Here is an 18,971-nt window from a genome sequence, read left to right as displayed (position 1 = left end):
AGACCCGGCAATTATCGCCCAATAGCTCTTTTGGACATTATGGGCAAACTGTTTGCAACTCTCCTCCTGGACCACTTTCAACGCTGGGCGAAATCGGCCCCCAGCAGTGACCCCTTAAAGCTGGGCTTCAAGAAGAACGGTAGTACCACGGTGAATATTTTTATACTCAACATCTTAAAGGCAAAAATAAAACAGGGTGCCCCGACAGTCTATGCAGCATTTATCGATCTCTCGCAGGCGTTCGAAAAAGTTGACAGAATGCTTGTATGGGGAAAGCTGAAACACTGGAGCTGTCCGGAAGCTATTCTAAACCCCATAATTGTGCTTCACACCAACACTACACTCACTGTCCGGTTGAATAGACAAGGGACTCTCTCCAAGGAAATCCAAGCAAACAGAGCAGTCAAACAAGGCTGTCCGCTGGCCCCCGCACTCTTCGTTGCCTTTTTGGGGGACTTTAAAGACTCAGAAGCCACCGTTCGATGCTTCCCCACGAAGTTTGGAAACACACAGCTGTCCCGCATTCTTTATGCTGACGATATGATCCTTCTTGACCAGACGCCCATTGGCCTACAACGTCAGTTGGACAATCTGGCAGAGTACATGGACACCAATAACCTGTCCATAAACAAGACCAAAACTAAAATCATGATCTTCGCCAAAAACCAACATTGACTGAAAAACATCAGCTCTTGGTCAGTGAATGAAACCAAAATTGAAGTTGTTCCTCACTTCAAATACCTTGGAGTTATCATCGACGGGATGCCTCAAGAGTCCAAAATGCAAGAACATCTCTGGGCCAAAGCCAAAAATTTGACATCTCAATTGAGAATGATCGATCGAAAGTTTGGAAAATTTTCGCTGATTCCTGCTATTAATTTCTACAAGGGCAAATGGACGCTACGATCACCATGCCAAACTGGTTTTGGCCGAAACTGGAGGGATACATTTGGAAAACAGTCCTAGGCCTTCCAAACTCCATCTCCATCATGGCTGTCAGAAGAGAGCTGGGGCTCTTATCGCTGAATGCCACCGTCAGCGCTTCCTCACTGGCCCTCTTCACGAAGACTCTCTTGCAAGATGGCCTCCCTATTTTTAACATCATCGCTCAGGAGTTGGCCTCAACGAATTGCAAGGTACTTCAAAACTGGATACATCATCAAAAAAACAAACTTCAAGACCTAGCATGTTCAACAGAGGACCTAATTGCCAACCCACAAAGAGTAATCAAAAAATTGAAAATTCAAGACTGGATAACTACTAACGAACAATCATCAGCAATCAAGCTGCTGAAACACTTGCCACCTACGTACAATAAGTTAAAAACTCCTTTGGCGTATTGCACAAAATTTCCGGATAAAAAGCTACGTACCATTTGCTTAAGAGCTCGACTCAATCCCCTGCATACCAGAGAAATCCTGGGGATAAGAAGTCAATCCACTGCAAAATCCTGTAGACTGTAAAATCCCAGATTCTATTGAGAAAGTTTGTCACCTCTTGTTAAACTGTCCATCTCTAAACCAAGAACGCAGAGCCTTTCTGGCACCTCTATGGGTGGACTCCGTCTTGATAGAAGAAGACACGGGGTGGTGTCGCCTTATCTCAGGGGAAAAAACTTGTTGGGCCCTAGCCACGTCAAAATTAATGGAAGCTGCCTTCACCAAAATTAATGCCATTGGGCATCCTCCTACCACAACTGAATCTTCAACCTAATCGTACTCCATATCTGAGTGGCCTTGCTTGTCTTGTGGGCGCGGTCTTCCACAGTCATCCCTCTAATACGTGACGACCGGTACGAAAACCCGTCAAAGACTCCCGCCTGTTGGGCAACTGAATTAGCTCGATTCACCATTTGTTTAACACAAGGTGCAATCTTGCGAACTTGAAACTTTATAAACAAAGACTTGTACACTTCATGACTTCCTTCTTGTAAAAATCATTTCTTTGATTATTCACAAGTAAATAAAAAAAATAAAAAAATTGAAAAAATTACCATATCAGCGATAAGTGTCCGATGGCTCTCATTTCTGGTTGGCCGAGAAGAAGCCAATGTTCCACTTCGGGTGCTAATTATTGTAAACAGGCTCTGTTGAGAATAATTATATATGAAACGGGTTATAGATTACATTTCATGTTCTCTTCCTTTGTCTCTCCCCACTGCTCTCTGCAGCTGTTTTATTATTAACGGACCTGCTTAGTCTGGAACAGGTAAACTAGAGCAAGGGTCTCTCAGTCAGGTCCTCGCAAGCCCTAACCACACCAGTTGTTCAGCATAACCACTGAGTAACTGTCATTTAGATTGAAAATATTCAAATATATTTTGCGTTGATACCTTGAAGACAAGAAGTGGATTTGGTTCTTGAGGACTGGACTTGAAGACCTTTGGACTAGCATCTTCGAATTTGCAAACAAAGAGTCATATTGGGTAGGGAACCATGTAGGAAGTTGTAATGATTGAGGTAATGCAGTCTTCCCGAATCCACCTGAATCTTAGGATTTGCTGGTGGTCTGCTCCTCATATCAAACTTCCAACTCCTCATTTTGGGTTAAGTGACTTGGTGTGCTGAGTACGAGACGCAATGTAAGGTTCTCAATGTTTGTTTGTGTGTATTTTAGGATACTCTATGCGTGCTTCGTTGTGATCATCTTCATACTGAGGATTTTCAGCAGTGACGGCGAGAGCGTGGTCATGCCCATGGCTCTTGTATGTGCGTGGTGCAACGTCATCTATTTCGCTCGGGGTTCCAAGCGCCTGGGCCCGCTGTGCATTATGATTCAAAAGGTAGGTCCTTCAGAATCCTTAGCATGCTGAATGTGTACAGACCATCACTCACCTTCTTAGATGAAATACATGATTTGCCCTGAACATGTCAAGACCATCTCAGTGTCGTCCCTTTGCGGGGATGCCAATAACCTTGCATTTTTGCATGATGGATGTAGCATGCCAAGCATGCACCGCTCCCTGTGAAATTATTCATGCACTTGACAACACCTGAATCATATCCCAACCCATCGCCTCTCCCTTCTAGAACCCATTTAATTGTTTTGTGAACTTGGATGGACAAAACACACAATTCCAATCACTTATATCCCACAAGAAATCAGGCATGCAATGCAGCGGAAAACATCTTCAGATACAAATCTTCCTGGGCCCTGCTGTACGACTCATTCACTAAGGGGAACTGTGGTCATTTGGGCGATGAGCACACAATAGGAACATCATCACAGCCCAGAGCAATGTATGCTGATAAACAGGAAGTGCAATGTGTCCCTTGCTCACGCAGGTCTCATTTAGCAGAAGCAGACATGCACCCAACGTGGATATGTAGCATTTTACTGAACCGTTGTCAGACAGAATGTCAGTTGTCGGTAACTTAGAAAATGCAGATGTGTTTGTGTCTGTGAAACCGTGTAAACAGGTCTTCACTGAAGTTGCTGCTGGGAAAAAGCAAGACAAGCATTGAAACAGCCCATAGGTTTCGTATTAGATGTGGATTGGTATCCTGTCTCTGAGTACTCACACCTTTCACCAGCTATTGCCATCATAGGCCTTGGGAGTACCATCATTTCTCAAGTAGCGACATAATATACTCCGGTACCCATATGCCCGATATTTAAATGGCCCTATTTCAAGGTTGTTGGTATGAAATTCCCTAGGTCTCAGACCATTGCCCTCAAAACACAAGTATATGCACCATTGCTCTTCAATTGCCTGGTGCTGAAACCATTGCCAAGAATATATGTAGCTGGCAGACCAATGCCAGGTACCACTAAGTCCAGGTAGCATAGCAGTACCCAATTCTTGTATGTCCACTTAGCTAAGTGCCAGTATCAACTATGCCCAGCTAGCTTAGCACAGCCAGGTTCCAAGCCCAATTAGGGCATTAATGCTATGTTCGATTTTACCCAGTACCGTTAAATATCACTCTGACCATTTACAACAGTAGTTCCAGATTGCATTGACCCTAGTTAGCAACTTAAGGGCACAAGCCAGTGTTATCACAGTGAAGCCGGTTAACATTATGTCCAGAAAACCTACCAATGCCAGATCCCTGTATACCCAATTAACACTTCAAGACCAGAATCTATTGTGGCTGCGTGTGTGTTTCTAGGGCAGTGCGGGTACTGTGCTGTTCAGTGTGTGTGCATTGTACGGGATTGTGTCTGTAATTCTGGGGATGGTGCGTGCACGTGCAGTTCTGTAGGCAGTGTGTTTGTAGTGCTTAAGTGATGTGTATGCAGTGCTGAGGCACTGCATTTCAGTATGTGTGTGTATGAGTGTGTGTGTGTGTGTGTGTGTGTGTGTGTGTGTGTGTGTGTGTGTGTGTGTGTGTGCAGAGTTGAACTTATCAGTATGTGTGTGTGTGATACAGTGTGGTGCTGCAGTGGTGCATATAGAGTGTGGTACTGGGGATCTGTGTCTGTGCGTGTTTGCAGTGATTGTGGTGCTGTTGTATGAGTCTGTGTGTGTGTGTGTGTGCGTGTGTGTGTGCGTGTGTGGGTGGGTGGGTGTGTGTGTGTGGAGCTCAATTTAGGATTGTGTGTGTGTGTGTGTGTGTGTGTGATTGTGTTTCTCTGTCTGTGCCTGCCATGCTAGGGCGGTGCATATGCAATGTGGTTCTTGGGTCGGATAGAGAGAGAGAGGGTGTGTGTGTGTGTGTGTGAGAGAGAGAGAGACAGAGAGAGAGAGAGAGACAGACCGACAGACAGACAGAAAGGGGGAGAGATAGACAGAGAGAGAGAGAGATCGAGAGAGAGAGGTTAGCTAGAGGCAGCACGCAAACATTGGTAAGTAATCATACATTCCTTCCCAGCTTTGAGGCCTTCTTTCAAAGTTTTTATTAATTCACTGCATCCTTACATATTTGCAAGCCTATGTTCCATTTTTAAAAAATCATGTACAAAAGCCATGCTTAGGCTTGACAAGCTCTGTATGCCCTGGATCCAAAACGTTGGGAGTCATTGGGATTTGGGAGGAAGTGCTAAAATGTTTGTATTTAACAATCACCTCTGTTCATACTACCTTCACACAGGTGATTTGGGAAATACCTCCGGCGATTGTCCCATGGAATACCAATAAAGGACTTTTGAGGTGGGTTTTCCAAAATGGAAATCGGACGATTTTTACCTCCAGCCCACAGGTAGAGGTAAATATTTGAAAATGTCCCTGAAAGTATACACACTACACTCTACACAGAAGGCAAGCGCCGGCAAAAGAACATGTTTTAATGGGGCCAGTTCAAGGGGGAGAAGGTGGGCAACCATGAAGCCCCACACGCACCATTTTACACAAGTAATGCATAAAGAGTACGAAATGACACTTCTGTGCATTACCAAATGGATAGTGGTGGTATCTTCACCTCCTGTTCCTTATCTATTGCCAGCATCAATATGATGGTGAGAATGGACGAAATTACTTTAAAAAAGAAAATATTACTGGAATGCCAGTGGTAGTTATCCAGCAATACCATTACCACTACGGCCAGTGATAGCATTGAATTGGGGGGATTTTTCAGAATACCACTGGTGCAAGTGGTATTTTCCTCTGGTGCTACTCCCACTATAAAGTCCACCCAACTCATGATAAACCCTTTGTCATCTACTTGTTCTTCTGCTTCTTCGTGGATCCTGGTGTACATATTATTATTGTTCTCTATGAAGGTCTCATAGAGGGTATGGTGATGAAACTGAAAAAATGTGTGGGCCTCACTACGAGTTTGGTAGTATCTCAGTGGCAAATCCACTGTTATACCACCAGATGGAATTACCGTTACCACCACTTAGTCCTGTGGATTTACCATGGGGTTAAAAGTGGTGGCAAGTGGTGTAAACCCCCATTTTCTGCAGTCCATAGAACTCCATTGGGGATTTTTGCAGAATTACCACTGGTGGAATTACAATTATGCTGCTTTTTGGGGGATAAGTGAAGACCTTACCTCCAGCAACGAGCTAGGGGTTGATCCTACACTTTTCCTCCAAAAACAAAAAACGGTGGAATTACAACTATGTAATTCTGCCATTGGTAATTCTGACAAAGCAGGAAAAATTGAGGTAATGGAATTACCTCCAATTTTTTCCCACACTGCCAAACTCGTGATGAGGCCCCTGAAGGACATTTCGATTTTTTTTTTACTGCAAGCATCTCTTTCTCTCATACCCCATGTCATCCACGTCCCACACAACCTCAACTAATAATTAGGTAGTATTTTGAAGAAGCAGGAATTTAACATACCACATTTTTTACCATTATCAACATACCGATAATGAGCACCTGAGTGTTTGTGCCATCCACATTGAAAACGCTGCAACGCTGAACCATCCTCTGCTACCAACCTGTTGGGGTAGTTTTCCCAGGTATACCAGAGGTCGTCTGGGGGTCCATCCGACTCTCAAGGGCCCAACACCCTTCCCTAGAGTAAACGAAGGACTCAGCCAATGGCAAGTTAGAACTGGGAGTACTTCTCAATATTCCATGGTGTGTGTTACAGTTTTGTAGCGATCTTACCTCATCTCTGGGCCCTGACCCAAAAAACCTATCACCATACATGATTGGGTATTGAGAGTGGTAATGCCTATGGAAGCCTCCTATAGAGGTTATTCTAGTGGTCCTTACATGTCAGGTGGCTGGCCTGTCCAGTCCCCAAGAAACGATCTATTACATTGTTGCAGAGTAATGGGCTTACCATTGGTTCTTGCCCCTTGCAATCCACCCCTGGCTTTCTATGCAGTGATTGGTTAGAGCTGATCCCCCAGGTCTGGGACTCGATTCGGTTCTCAGCCCTCTGTGCACCTCTTCAAGGTGATGTGAATGATTATGTGTCTGTATTGTAAATAGTAGTGTACCACCTTTGCCTATGAGAGTGCACTCCTACGTTGCAACACTTGTTGCCTTCCTCATCTGGCTTGCTGGGATCGGCTCTGCTTTCCCACCACGGGTGAATGCCCATTGTCTGGCTCGGCTGCATCAAGTGATTGGAGACCACAAAATCGAGCTCTTGAGTTTGCGTTTATGAGGATTTATTAAGTTTCTCTGCAGCTGGTCCCTTGTCATCGAACATTTGGAATGTGACCATGTATCGCTGACTTTGGCTGTGAGCCTTCTTTGCACTCCGTGCAGCCTGAATCAGCTCTTCTCGTCTCGTACTCTGTGGCTCGAGGCCTTCTGTTATTTTCCTTAGACTTATAATATGATTTCTACATTCTCGTGTTATGCTAGGTAACCTATAAATTAGTCACACATGGTTCTACCAGGTTCCATATATACTTGTGTAGTCCCACAGGGTTAATTGCTTTAATCCTCTGCAAGCTTGCTCACAATCTCTTATTGCCTTGCATTTCTGCGTTACTGTATTTGGCTAATGAGAAAAATAATAAAAGCTTTGACAGTATGTATATGTGTCCGTTCTCTAGCTATAGAACTGTGTAAGCAAATGTGTGTTGCAGTGCCGGAGTGCGAGTGTGCTTCATGACTAACGCTGCTATGTCGTGGTGTCAAATGACGTCAGCATTGTGGCTTCTTGGTGTTTAATCGAGACTGTCCACAATCTCTGTTGTTTTCCCTATACCTGTACGAATGTGCACTGGATTGGGTCTGTATGGTTGATTGTGGGGATATCTTTCCATGTATGTGTAAGCAAAGAGTGCACTTGGGTTTCGTCCGGAATAAGATCGGTGACTACAAGCTTTCCTGGCTCGTCGTTCTGTCATGTTTCTGGGGATGAGGAGGGGCCTTCTTGGACCCTCTCTTGACATGTTTTCTGCACACGATGTAAACCACGCTGTGTGCAGGTGAATTATTCTTGGATTGAGAAGCTTTCATTCATTGATAGCTTGTATTTTGTGTCATACTGGTCAAACTTTGTGACAGTTTTGGAAGGTTAGAATGCACAGTCCTGTTGAAGGTCCAGTTTTGAGAGCATTTGTTTGTAGAGTGAAGTCCTTGGGACTTCTTCCCACAGTCTTTCCTCTCCCAGGAGTGGTGGCTGCAGATCGGTTGTTTCTGTGGGTTCCTGCGACTTAGTGCATCTGCTCATTCTCACTCCACTGGCTGTGACCTCCAGAGCACAATTGTTTTTGGTTGGGATTTGCAGTTTCAAAGCATTTTCTACTGTACAGTATTGCTTGGATGAAAATGCATGCATGCATTATGCGTTTCGGGTGCAAGCTTTCCGTTTGTAGTTAGTAGTTATGAGCTGTCCCTTTTGCAGCTCATGGTGGTCAAAACAGACTTTTTACGGGGATTGTGTTAGTTTAAAGATGATAATTGGATGGAATGTGCTGAAGTTTTTCTGAAAAAGGAATAGCAGTAAAAATAATATCGGTTTATTTTTTGTGCGTCATGGTGGACCCCTCAAGCTTCCGAGCGTTGTAATGCATGCTGTTATCATTATTACCTAATTTAACGCTACTCACTCATCTACATCAGAAGGATGAAGGGGCAAATCTGCCCTGCCAGGATTCGAACTTGCGAAGTGAAGTGCAGGTTGGCGCCATGTCGGGGGAGTGCTTACAAGCACGTAGTATGGATGTATGTAGCAGAGGTAATTTAGTGGACTGGTGTGACAGATGCCAGTAGCGGGTTTCCAGTTCTTTACTTTACGAATGTATATTGCGTAAACCATGGACCTGTAGGATTGAGGGCGCAACAACAACAAAAAAGACTGACAACAATTCAAAATCATAGAGACCATAAACCTCGGCGAGGATCAGACCATAGTTCTACCCTAAATATTTTGCCACCATTTCCACATATTGTATATTGTTACTTATGCACGCTTTCACCATAATAAATTTCTCTTCACTACAAACTGCCCAAGTTATGTTATGTTAAACGGAGGGCCGGCTTTAGGTATGTGCCACCCCGGGCGATCGCCTCGGGCGTCACATGGCGCGGTGGGTAAAGGCACAGCAGACGTCACATTAAAGTGAAATGCACCTGGAGCCGGGCGCTCCAGCACGGGAGCGGGGTGCTTTTTATTACTGGTAAACCAGCTTTTGGCAGCCTTGAAAGCCTTGAAAGGCTGCCCCATGCTGGTTTGGCAGTGGCGTTCTATTGAAGTGATGAACTTCCTGCTCCAGCTCGGGAGCAGGGAGTTAATCACTTAATTTAATAGAGCACCACTGCAGCTGGTTTTGCAGCAGCACTCTATTTAGCAGAGCAACAGCCAATGTGCAGGCACCTGGGGAGTGCCAAAGTTGAGAGGGTGCCACATTTTGTTTACTCGCCCCAGGCGCCACCAGCGCTAAGGCCGGCACTGGTTAAACAGTATTTGCACAGTGCAATGTTTGCCATTTCCATGGCTTCTTGGCACTGACTTTGTGTGAAAACTGTCTGACGAAGGAACATGGTCCTTCATGAAAGTTTGTAAACAAATTATGCAGGTTTACTAAAGGCTCCTAAAGGGATCAGGCTTTCAGGATTTATCACTGCATGATTGTTTCTTATGAAAAACAAATGTCACTTTCATCTGAGTGCTACAGTCCTCTCGCTGAAATTCTTTGACTAACCGTTATGCAGACCATTAGTTAAAGCCACTCCGGCTGAGAGAAAACCTCCATTTTGTACCTGACCTGAGACAGCAGCACCTGTACTGTGTTCATTTCATCTGCCTATGCCAAAAGGATATAGTAAAAACGTCTGCACCATAGGTGCTATCCGGGATCTACATGGGTTAGGGGATAATCACAGCTATGGGTGGAAATCGGTCGCCTTTCGTGGGGGGGTAAGTTACTGGTGGATGGGGGAGCTCTGCGATGGGTTGGGGCACTAGCTTTAACAGGTGGTGGTCTGTTATTCACCAGTTGTCTTCATTTTCAGAGGAATGGCTCCTCAGCGGGTGGTGTGGATTGTAGGCCGAGTTTTTATCGGGAAGGCTGGAGATGTGACGCAGACGTTTTGACCTCGAAGAGATCGATTTCAGTGTCGGACGTGTCCACGTGGTGGATCAGCACTGGAGGGGGGAGAGGGTCTGCGGGTCAGGCAGGTGAGAAGCACCATGATCAAGGAGAAGGGGAGGAGACACTTCCGCATCTGGACTTGGTAATCCTTCACAATGGTGGCAACAACCTTTCTGCACAGGGCCACGCGGCATAACGGGAGAGCTTGATCTCCTTGTTCTTGTGGATTGGTACATTTTGCCCTGGGGTGACTGTGGCCTGGTGGAAGCTATGGGCTAAGGGGTTGTCCGCCTGCCCACTTTACACGTCTGCACGAACATTGAACAATGAATTGGCCTGGCAGGCATGCGGCCATAGGCATTACAGGCTGATCTCCCATGGACTTGTGAAAGGCCGGGCCATTTTACACCTGGATGGGGTCCATCTGTCGCAGCAAGGGACAATGTTGTTGGTGCAGGACTTTATGGCATTTATCAGTGTGGCATGGTTGAGTGGGGAGTGCCCCAGACCCGTAGGTCCAGGTACCTGTGGCAGATGAGAATGAATGGAAATTTGGCCTTAGGGGGCCCCAGGTTCTCCGGGTCGGCTAGTGGGGTATTCAGACCAACCCACACCAGAGGGTTTTGGGCCAGTAGGGGCCCCAGGGGCCATGAGAGTGGGTCCGGGAGACATTCGATTTAGGTGCAGGGATACGGTCTCCTGGTGTGTTGTACTTCTTGGCAGCTTTGGCCCCTGCGGTACCTATTGCCCAAGAAGACTGGCGGAATAGCCAGGGTGACTAGTTTGGGGAGGCGGGCCAGGCCAGAAAGGAAGAGGGGACTGAACCATCTCCTGGGCGTGGGAGCAGAGGTAGAGAGCAGGGTTGCAGGGTTGCATTTTCGTAGGCTTCGTGGATCTGGGGGGCAGGCATGGCGGGTTCCACTGCAGAAATGGGTGCATAAAGGGATCATCCAAGTGGTGGATGCTACCTTGCTGTTTCCTGCTGTGGACCTGCTGACCGCTCGCTCCCCTGACCACGCACATTGGGGATCTTTCCCACCCATCCACCCTGTTCTCTAGGGGTGAGTTCATACTGGTTCTCGGAGGCAGTGGCAGTTGAGGACAGACTCTTGGGATAGAATGTTGGCCCTAGGTGGGCCCTGGTGCCCGGGAGGCCAGTGGGGTAGTCAAACGGGCACGCACGCAAGGACTTTGAGCTGGTAGGGGCCCAAGGGGCCGGTGGGATGAGGAGACACTTGATACAGGTGCAGGGGGTCCGGTCTCCAGGCAACACTCCTAGTTGGTTAAGAGCTTGGGAAATGGAATTTGTTTGGTGCTACGGGATGTTTTTTTTAAATGTCATTGATTGCTCACTATTCTTAGAGAGGCACAGCTCCACCCTACTGATGAGGCCTGACTAGGCCGAAATACGTGTCTGGGGTTGCTGCTGGTACTCTTGTTCAGAGGAGAATTGCCTGGCATTTCATTGCTGGACTGCCCCAGGGTAGGACAAAAGTCTGGGAAAGATAGTGAGCTAAAGAATCTGTGTGAGGCTCTAGCAACCGGGACTAATGTCTGGCAGAGGGAATCCCAGCACCCCCCTTGTTTTTTGATTGATTGTGTGTTGTTCTTGTCGGTGGCTTTGGCCCCTGCGCTACCCATTGAAATAGAAGCAGCAGATAAGAAAGCAATCACATGTGACTGGACATAGCTCTCAAGCGGCCCGGGTCATGAGTGGTAGTGTGAGTTAGTCCTTGTTGGGCTTGGATTTGGTCTTTTTGGGCATTCGTCCTGGGGCTGGGAAGAAGTAGGCCTGTTTTCCAGCCAATGAGTGGGCCGTTGTGCATTTTCCCCATTGCATTAAAATCGTTACATTAAAATCAATGTAGTGCAACGTGCCAAGCTTGCATTTAGCGTTTGGTGGGCATGAATGCACTTAATTTGTTTAATGACGCTAAACCTGTAACCCAGCTCATTGATATGCATGAGCTGAGCTGCGCATGACAACCTGAAAGCCTATTGGTCATGCTGGATGACTCACTGCTGTTTGTCTCTTGAGCACATGCTGGGAAGGTAACATCTGGACTGGACAAAGCACTTGCAGAATTGCGGATTATTAGAGCCAGCATTATCCTTGAGTCCTGGTCATAATAATGGGACTGGCTGCTGGCAGTAGTACAATGTAGGCCGGAATGCGTAGGGCAGCCTCCTGCAACCTGTGGCTCTCCAGATGTGTTCGTCTCCAACTCTATATATAAACAAGGTGCTCCCACACCATTGACTATGCTGGGTGTGAGTGATGGGAATTGTAGTCCAAAACACCTGGAAAGCCAAAGGTTGCAGGCCCCTGCCTAGGAGCTCCTGCGGTGGATGCACGAGGTTGCTGCTGCCAAGGTCTTAGCCGCTCGGGACACACTTCCTGTGACAGCACGGGATTGGCCCAGGACTGCAGGGAAGCCTGGGTGCCTGGGAGAGAAAATCAGGACTTACACCAAACGGCAGGTCGGCCCTGATATGATATGATAAGGCATTTGTAACGCGCCTATACACAAGTGTTTCAAGGCGCGACGAAGCAGGGAGGGGGGAACAAGGGGAAGACAGACAACGATCCTACTAGGCCAGGTGTCATTCAGACCGCGCAAGTGCAGGGGTAGGGGGAAGGGAAAAAGTGCAAGGGGAAGGGGAGGGGGGGAGTGCAGTACAAATAAGTAGAATAGAAATAAAATAATAAATAAATAGGGCCAGCTGGTGGCAAGTGCAAGGTAAGTGCAGACAAGTGGTGGGGGGGGCTGTAGTGATACAGAGACAGTCCTGCAGTGCAGGGGTTGCCAGGGAGGCAGTGCAAGTGAAGAGTGACTGGGCCCAGGACCGAGGTCGGTGAGAGTGGCCCAGTTGCAGAATCAGTGCAGTATTGGTGAAGAATTTAGCAGGGGAGAGGGAGAGAGAAAGCAGAAGTGAAGAGGAAGGTTTTGAGGTGCTTCCGGAACCGGAGATGGTTCTCCTCAAGTTTCAGGGAGGCAGGAAGGCTGTTCCAGAGGGAGGCCCCTGCCGCGGAGAGAGATCTACCCCCAGCTCGTTGCTTCGAGAAGCGGCTGACCCTGAGGGAGTTGGAGACGGATGAGCGTAGGGCTCGGGAAGGAAGATATTTAGGAAGAGAGAGTTGAAGGTATTTAGTCCCCAGGCCCCAGAAGGCCTTGTGGACAATGCAGAGGGTTTTGAACTTAATCCTCGCAGCCACTGGGAGCCAGTGTAGAGATTTCAGTCCTGGAGAGATACGGTGCCTGGGCTTGAGGCCAAGGACAAGTCTCGCAGTTCTGTTCTGGATGAGTTGCAGAGGGCGGAGAGTGGAGGCAGGCAGATTAAGATAGAGGCTGTTACAGTAGTCCAGCTTCGAGAGAACCAGGGCTCGGGAGACAGTGAGCTTCTGGGGGAAGGAGAGGAAGGGAAGAATACCTCTGAGGAGGTGCAGCTGGTAATGTGACTTCTTAGAGACGTCAGATATATGAGGAGAGAAGGAGAGTGTGGAGTCGAAGATGACCCCGAGGTTTTTTGCCTTACATGTAGGAGCAGGGAGAGGGCCAAGAGAGGCCGGCCAGAGAGCTGCAGGGAAGGAGGGAGTGGGTGTGCCGATGAGTAGGATCTCAGTCTTACTAGCATTAAGGCAGAGGTCATTGGCAGCACACCATTCCTGGATAGCAGACAGACAGTCAGAGATGAGGGAGGGAGAGGAGGATGCCGAGGGTAGCCTGAAAATGAGCTGGGTATCGTCCTGAAAGTTGGGGATAGCACTGAAAGTTGGGGCAGAGGGCGGCGATGCGGTGGGCAAGGAGTGCCAGATACTGGTTGAACAGCCAGGGAGAGAGATTAGATCCCTGGGGAATGCCACAGGTGGAGAAAAAGATGTCAGAGAGGAAGGACCCAAGTTGGACCTGGGAGGGTCGATTGGAAAGGAAAGAGGTCAGCCACGCCAGAGCCTGACCAGTGATACCCAGGTTATCAGGGAGACGGTTGAGCAGGATGGCATGGTTGACATTGTCAAAGGCAGAAGAGAGATCGAGCAGAATGAGAACACACGGAGTGTTGGAGTCGAGGTTCAAGAGCAGGTCCTCACGGATGTTCAGGAGAGCAGTTTCCGTGCTTCTGGCCGCTCTGAAGCCAGATTGATGGTCATGGAGACTATCAACAGCTTCAGCATGGAGGTTAAGCTGGGAGATGGCCTGCAGAAATTCCCCAAATATAAATAGAAAGAATGCTAAGGGGGGCATCATCGCCTTGCATTTGAAATTGGACCTAAGCTGTACGGGCGTCCGCCGCAGTAGGGTGGCCAGATTTAAAAAGTTAAAAAACCGGGACAGGACAACTAACATAAAAGTAGGCCTAACTATTGAAAGTGGCTCTCAAGGCACTACACTTCATTAGCGTTTGGAGAAAAAGGGGGATTAAGGGTTACTGTTCAAATAAACATATAATTAATTTATCACAAACGAACACTATCTTAAATTGTAAAATGCAACATTTCTTCGGTGTGAGATTGTGCATTCCTGCCTGCCAACTATGAAGACCTACTAACAAAGACCGGGACCACTGCAGTTTCCAATGGGAACATAATCTTGAGAAAGGGGGACAGAGCACCAAATACCGGGACAGTCCGGGCAAAACCGGGATGTCTGGTAACTCTACGCTGCAGGGCTCCTCTTACACTGATGATTGCAGGCTTCTACAGCAGTTTAACGTTTGCTGACTCTGCTTTGCTCTTGGTGAAGCAGAGCAGAGTCGGCAAAGTAAATCTGCATCGTGCAAGCCTTTTTTTTGTTGTTAATGCAATGTTGACTGACTAACTGCGCTGCCACTCCTGTACTACGGGCACATCATCGACAGGGGGTTTGGCACGATCAGGCAGCACGGGCACACCCTTCTCCCCCGCCTTGAGACTCGCTGGAACATTGGCACCCTTCCCCGACCTCTGATGATTGGCGCGCAAAACATGGTGTGGCTCCATGGCAGGCTAAAAGTTAGAGGAGCATCCTTGGACACAGCAGCTCCCATTTGATATTGTAGGGCTTCCCTACACCCCACCCCCTAATATCTACTTGCCAACATTCTGTGACCAAAAAGATGTAGGATTTTTGAAGTTTCAAAAATTAATAATTCCGATAACAATGACATCACAGGAAAACACTTAACATACATTGTTGGCACCATTGAAGCATTCTAAAATACACAACCCATCAAACAGCACAATATGGAAAGATGTTAAAATGTTAAAAATGTATAATTCTGAATGGTAACTTAACACCAAATTCAATTACCTAACTTCACAGAAGGTAACTTACACAGAGCTGGTGGGCAACGTTTGCCACTGCTCTGTAGCAGCAGCCCAGGTAGTACATATTTAGTGCAAGTTGAACACTGAATGACGTGGTGACTGATACCCCCCTTAGTCTGATAGGCAGATGTTGTGTGAAGGTGTTACACTCTGCAACTTGCCTTCGCTGGTGGTTCACCTAAAGGTTGTCCGGTCAAGTGTGCAGGACAGAGTCACGCAGCTGTCAGGTCAGTGGATCTGTCTGAGCCCAATCAACGTAATCACCTACCAGTCCACTGTACAGACAGACTAATTAATGTGTTTCATGTGTTGTCCTGGAGCTTGCCTTAGAGTCACATAAATGAGTTGCCACTATAAAAAGCAGTAGGATCTGTCACTGAAATCTGTAGGATGTAGGACTGCTTAAAAAGCAGTAACCTACTGCCTAAATCTGTCGGGTTGGCAAGTATGCTAATATAGGCTGGGCACCCCGTTCTGCAGACTCCAGTGCCCAATCGTCCCTTATCAGTATCATGCTCAGTGTGTGTGTGCCCTAAGCCCCTCCCAAATATCAAGAACAATGCTATCCAATGCACCCCTTGAGGAAGTCGAGCGTCTCCTCTTTCTTGCCTTCGTTCTGCTATCATCTGTCCTTTCCACCTCCCTACTCATGAATCTACCCCTCTTGCAGTGCTTTAAGTGGCATGCGAAATCGAGGAGGTCTCTGTAAAGGGGTGTGGCCTAAAGGCGGCACGACGCAATGGGCGGCAGGTGAGTACCAGCTCCCCCCACCAGGCATCCCTTTGCATCCATCTTCACCCTGGTGAGAGGGTGATGAGCCCTGCATCTCTCCCATAAAAGGATGCTTGGCCGGAGTCAGCTCCACATCTTTGATTCCTTAATGGTAGCCAGCCCCCAGCAGGCATTCCCGAGGGTGATCACTGAATCCCTAAGATAAAAGAATGCCTGGCACGGGCCGCGCAACCATTAAGTATGAAAAGGTGAGGCCACTAGAAGCCAATGCCTTTTTTTCCTAAAATCTGAAACTCTTGTGAATGACCCAAAGCTTCAGGCTTTGGTAAAAGAGACCATGGCTTCTAACGGTTTCGCCACTACAAGCCAAGACCTTTTTTCCTAAAGCCTGAAGCGCATCCGAATGACCGAAAGCTTTAGGCTTTAGAAAAAAGGACTTGGCTTGTAGCGGCCTCACCTTTTCTTATATAATAGGGGCACCAGCCCTCGCACATCTCTTGGTTAAAGGGATGCCTTGCAGGTGACAGGACAACCATTACGCAAGAAAATAGCTTTTTTTTCTATAAAGCCTGAAGGCTCTCGCACACAGCTTTACAAAAAAAGGCCTTGGCCTCTAGCAGCCTCATCGACAGAAGCTGAGAGGAGGACTTTAGGGAGCCTTGGCAGTGCCCCATCTCAGAACCATTTTTCAGAGAATATCGGGTCTCTGCCCCAATAGCCCCAGCCCACTTAAAGCCATCCCTCATGGTTCTCTCACAGGAACAACAGTCTAAAAGCCAGGAGAGGAGTCTTTCCCATAGGTGGTGCAAGAAAGGGATTGATTTATTACCCCTAATGAAAAATGGGCAGATGCTGTCACACACATCTCTTTTAGTGAGACCAATATTTAAATGAACCAGACCTCTCAAACACACACACTGCCACTCCAAAATGTGTTTTTGTTAGATATTTGTTCATGGGCATATAACCAAGCTTTATGTAAGTACCTCTTAGAAAGTTGTGCTGACAGTTGCAGATTAAGCGCAAAGTAAGCAACTACAATGGATCTGTTGCGCGAGAAATAGTTGAGTACATGGCCAGGCTAGGTCAGTCTTTTAGCTGTTAAGTGGTGTAAAATGCAGGGCTTTCATCATTTACAGGGATGCACCTGCTCACAGCCTAGGAATTGATTTTGCAGCAACCATTATTTACTTGGAAAAAAAGATGATCAAGATTGTTTGAAGCAGGTCGAATATCTTCATACCCGCACCTTGATCGTGTTGGCAGCTGTTTTCTTTCTCCAATGCAGAGTGTGCATTCATGTTTTAGCCTACTTTGTAACTACAATGCCTTTACTGCATCCCGATGTAGCCCCCAGCTCCTCTATGTGAGGCTTTACTGGAGAGTGCATTCAGGTTTGAGCCTATTTTGCAACTACAAGGACTTTTCTGCATCCCCGATGTAGCCCCCAGCTCCTCTGTGTGAGGCTTTACTGGAGAGTGCATTCAGGTTTGGGCCTATTTTGCAACTACAATGCCTTTTCTGCATCATGGATGTAGCCCCCAGCTCCTCTGTGTGAGGCTTTACTGGAGAGTGCATTCAGGTTTGAGCCTATTTTGTAACTACAATGCCTTTTCTGCATCCCTGATGTAGGCCCCAGCTCCTCTGTGTGAGGCTTTACTGGAGAGTGCATTCAGGTTTGGGCCTATTTTGCAACTACAATGCATTTTCTGCATCATGGATGTAGCCCCCAGCTCCTCTGTGTGAGGCTTTACTGGAGAGTGCATTCAGGTTTGAGCCTATTTTGTAACTACAATGCCTTTTCTGCATCCCCGATGTAGCCCCCAGTTCCTCTGTGTGAGGCTTTACTGGAGAGTGCATTCAGGTTTGGGCCTATTTTGCAACTACAATGCCTTTTCTGCATCATGGATGTAGCCCCCAGCTCCTCTGTGTGAGGCTTTACTGGAGAGTGCATTCAGGTTTGAGCCTATTTTGTAACTACAATGCCTTTTCTGCATCCCCGATGTAGCCCCCAGCTCCTCTGTGTGAGGCTTTGCCGGAGAGTGCATTCAGGTTTTAGCCTATTTTGTAACTCCTTTGCCTTTTCTGCATCCCCGATGTAGCCGCCAGCTCCTCCGTGTAAGGCTTTACTGAAGAGTGTTCAGGTTTTAGCCTATTTTGTCATTCTTATGCCTCTTCTGCATCTCCAACGTAGCCCCCAGCTCCTCCGTGTGAGGCTTTACTGGAGTGTGCATTCATGTTTGTGTGTATTTTGTACTTCTTAGGCCTTGTCTCCATCTCCAACGTAGCCGCCAGCTCCTCTGTGTGAGGCTTTTCCGAAGTGTGCATTCATCTTTTGAGCCTATTTTGTAATTCTTATGTTTCTTTATTTTTAATTTGTTGTTAGTGTTACAGTTCACAAGGAACTTTTCACTTTTACAAACCAATACAAAATCATTATTAAATTGCTTCAACAGTCCGCCTTTTAAAAATATTAAACTAACGCACAGCACCAAGGGCTGTTAGTTCATTTAAAAATTACAGGGCCGCACGTCTCTGTGCATTTTATTTACCAATAAAAATGTATTGTCATATTAAACCTGCAGAAATTAACCTCAAATCTTGTGTTAAATATTTAAAATGTAAGTCCTGACGATCAGTTAAGGATTGACACTCAACCAACAAGTGTTATATTGTCTCAATAGTCCTCTCTTCATTACAGTGGCAGCATATCCTTAGGGAGTGTTCAATCCGCTCTCTCGCTCCTATAATTTCTTTAGTCGGAAGAGATTTAGGCACATTCGCATACATTTTGTATGGAAGATTGGTGGGCCTTAGGATGTGAACACTCCTGCGCTTCGATCTAATTTCTGATGATCTGGAGATTATGTTCTGCAAGGTCACAGGTTTGTTGGGAGGGGGGGTGCCCGCACCTCCTTTGTGTAGTAAATTAGAGGGATCCTGGTTAAGTACTAATGTCTTGACATGAATAAATAACACTGAACTCAACACTGTGTGGATACTCATCCTTGTCAATATACCAAGTGTGAGGTAACCA

The 18,971-nt window shown here is 46.9% G+C and overlaps 1 protein-coding gene across 1 annotated transcript in view; it reads left to right on the top strand.

Moving 5' to 3' along the window:
* LOC138491789 (transient receptor potential cation channel subfamily V member 6-like) overlaps positions 1–18,971 on the top strand; it is a 599,702-nt gene that overhangs the window by 361,593 nt on the left and 219,138 nt on the right. Inside the window, exon 11 of the mRNA XM_069618497.1 lies at positions 2,617–2,782. Coding sequence (XP_069474598.1) covers positions 2,617–2,782 — 166 coding nt within the window. The remainder of the gene's footprint in view (positions 1–2,616; positions 2,783–18,971) is intronic.

Source organism: Ambystoma mexicanum, chromosome 10 (assembly GCF_040938575.1).
Source record: "Ambystoma mexicanum isolate Mex_15411 chromosome 10, UKY_AmexF1_1, whole genome shotgun sequence".
Taxonomy (NCBI): domain Eukaryota; kingdom Metazoa; phylum Chordata; class Amphibia; order Caudata; family Ambystomatidae; genus Ambystoma; species Ambystoma mexicanum.
This window is presented reverse-complemented; position numbering and strand designations above follow the sequence as displayed.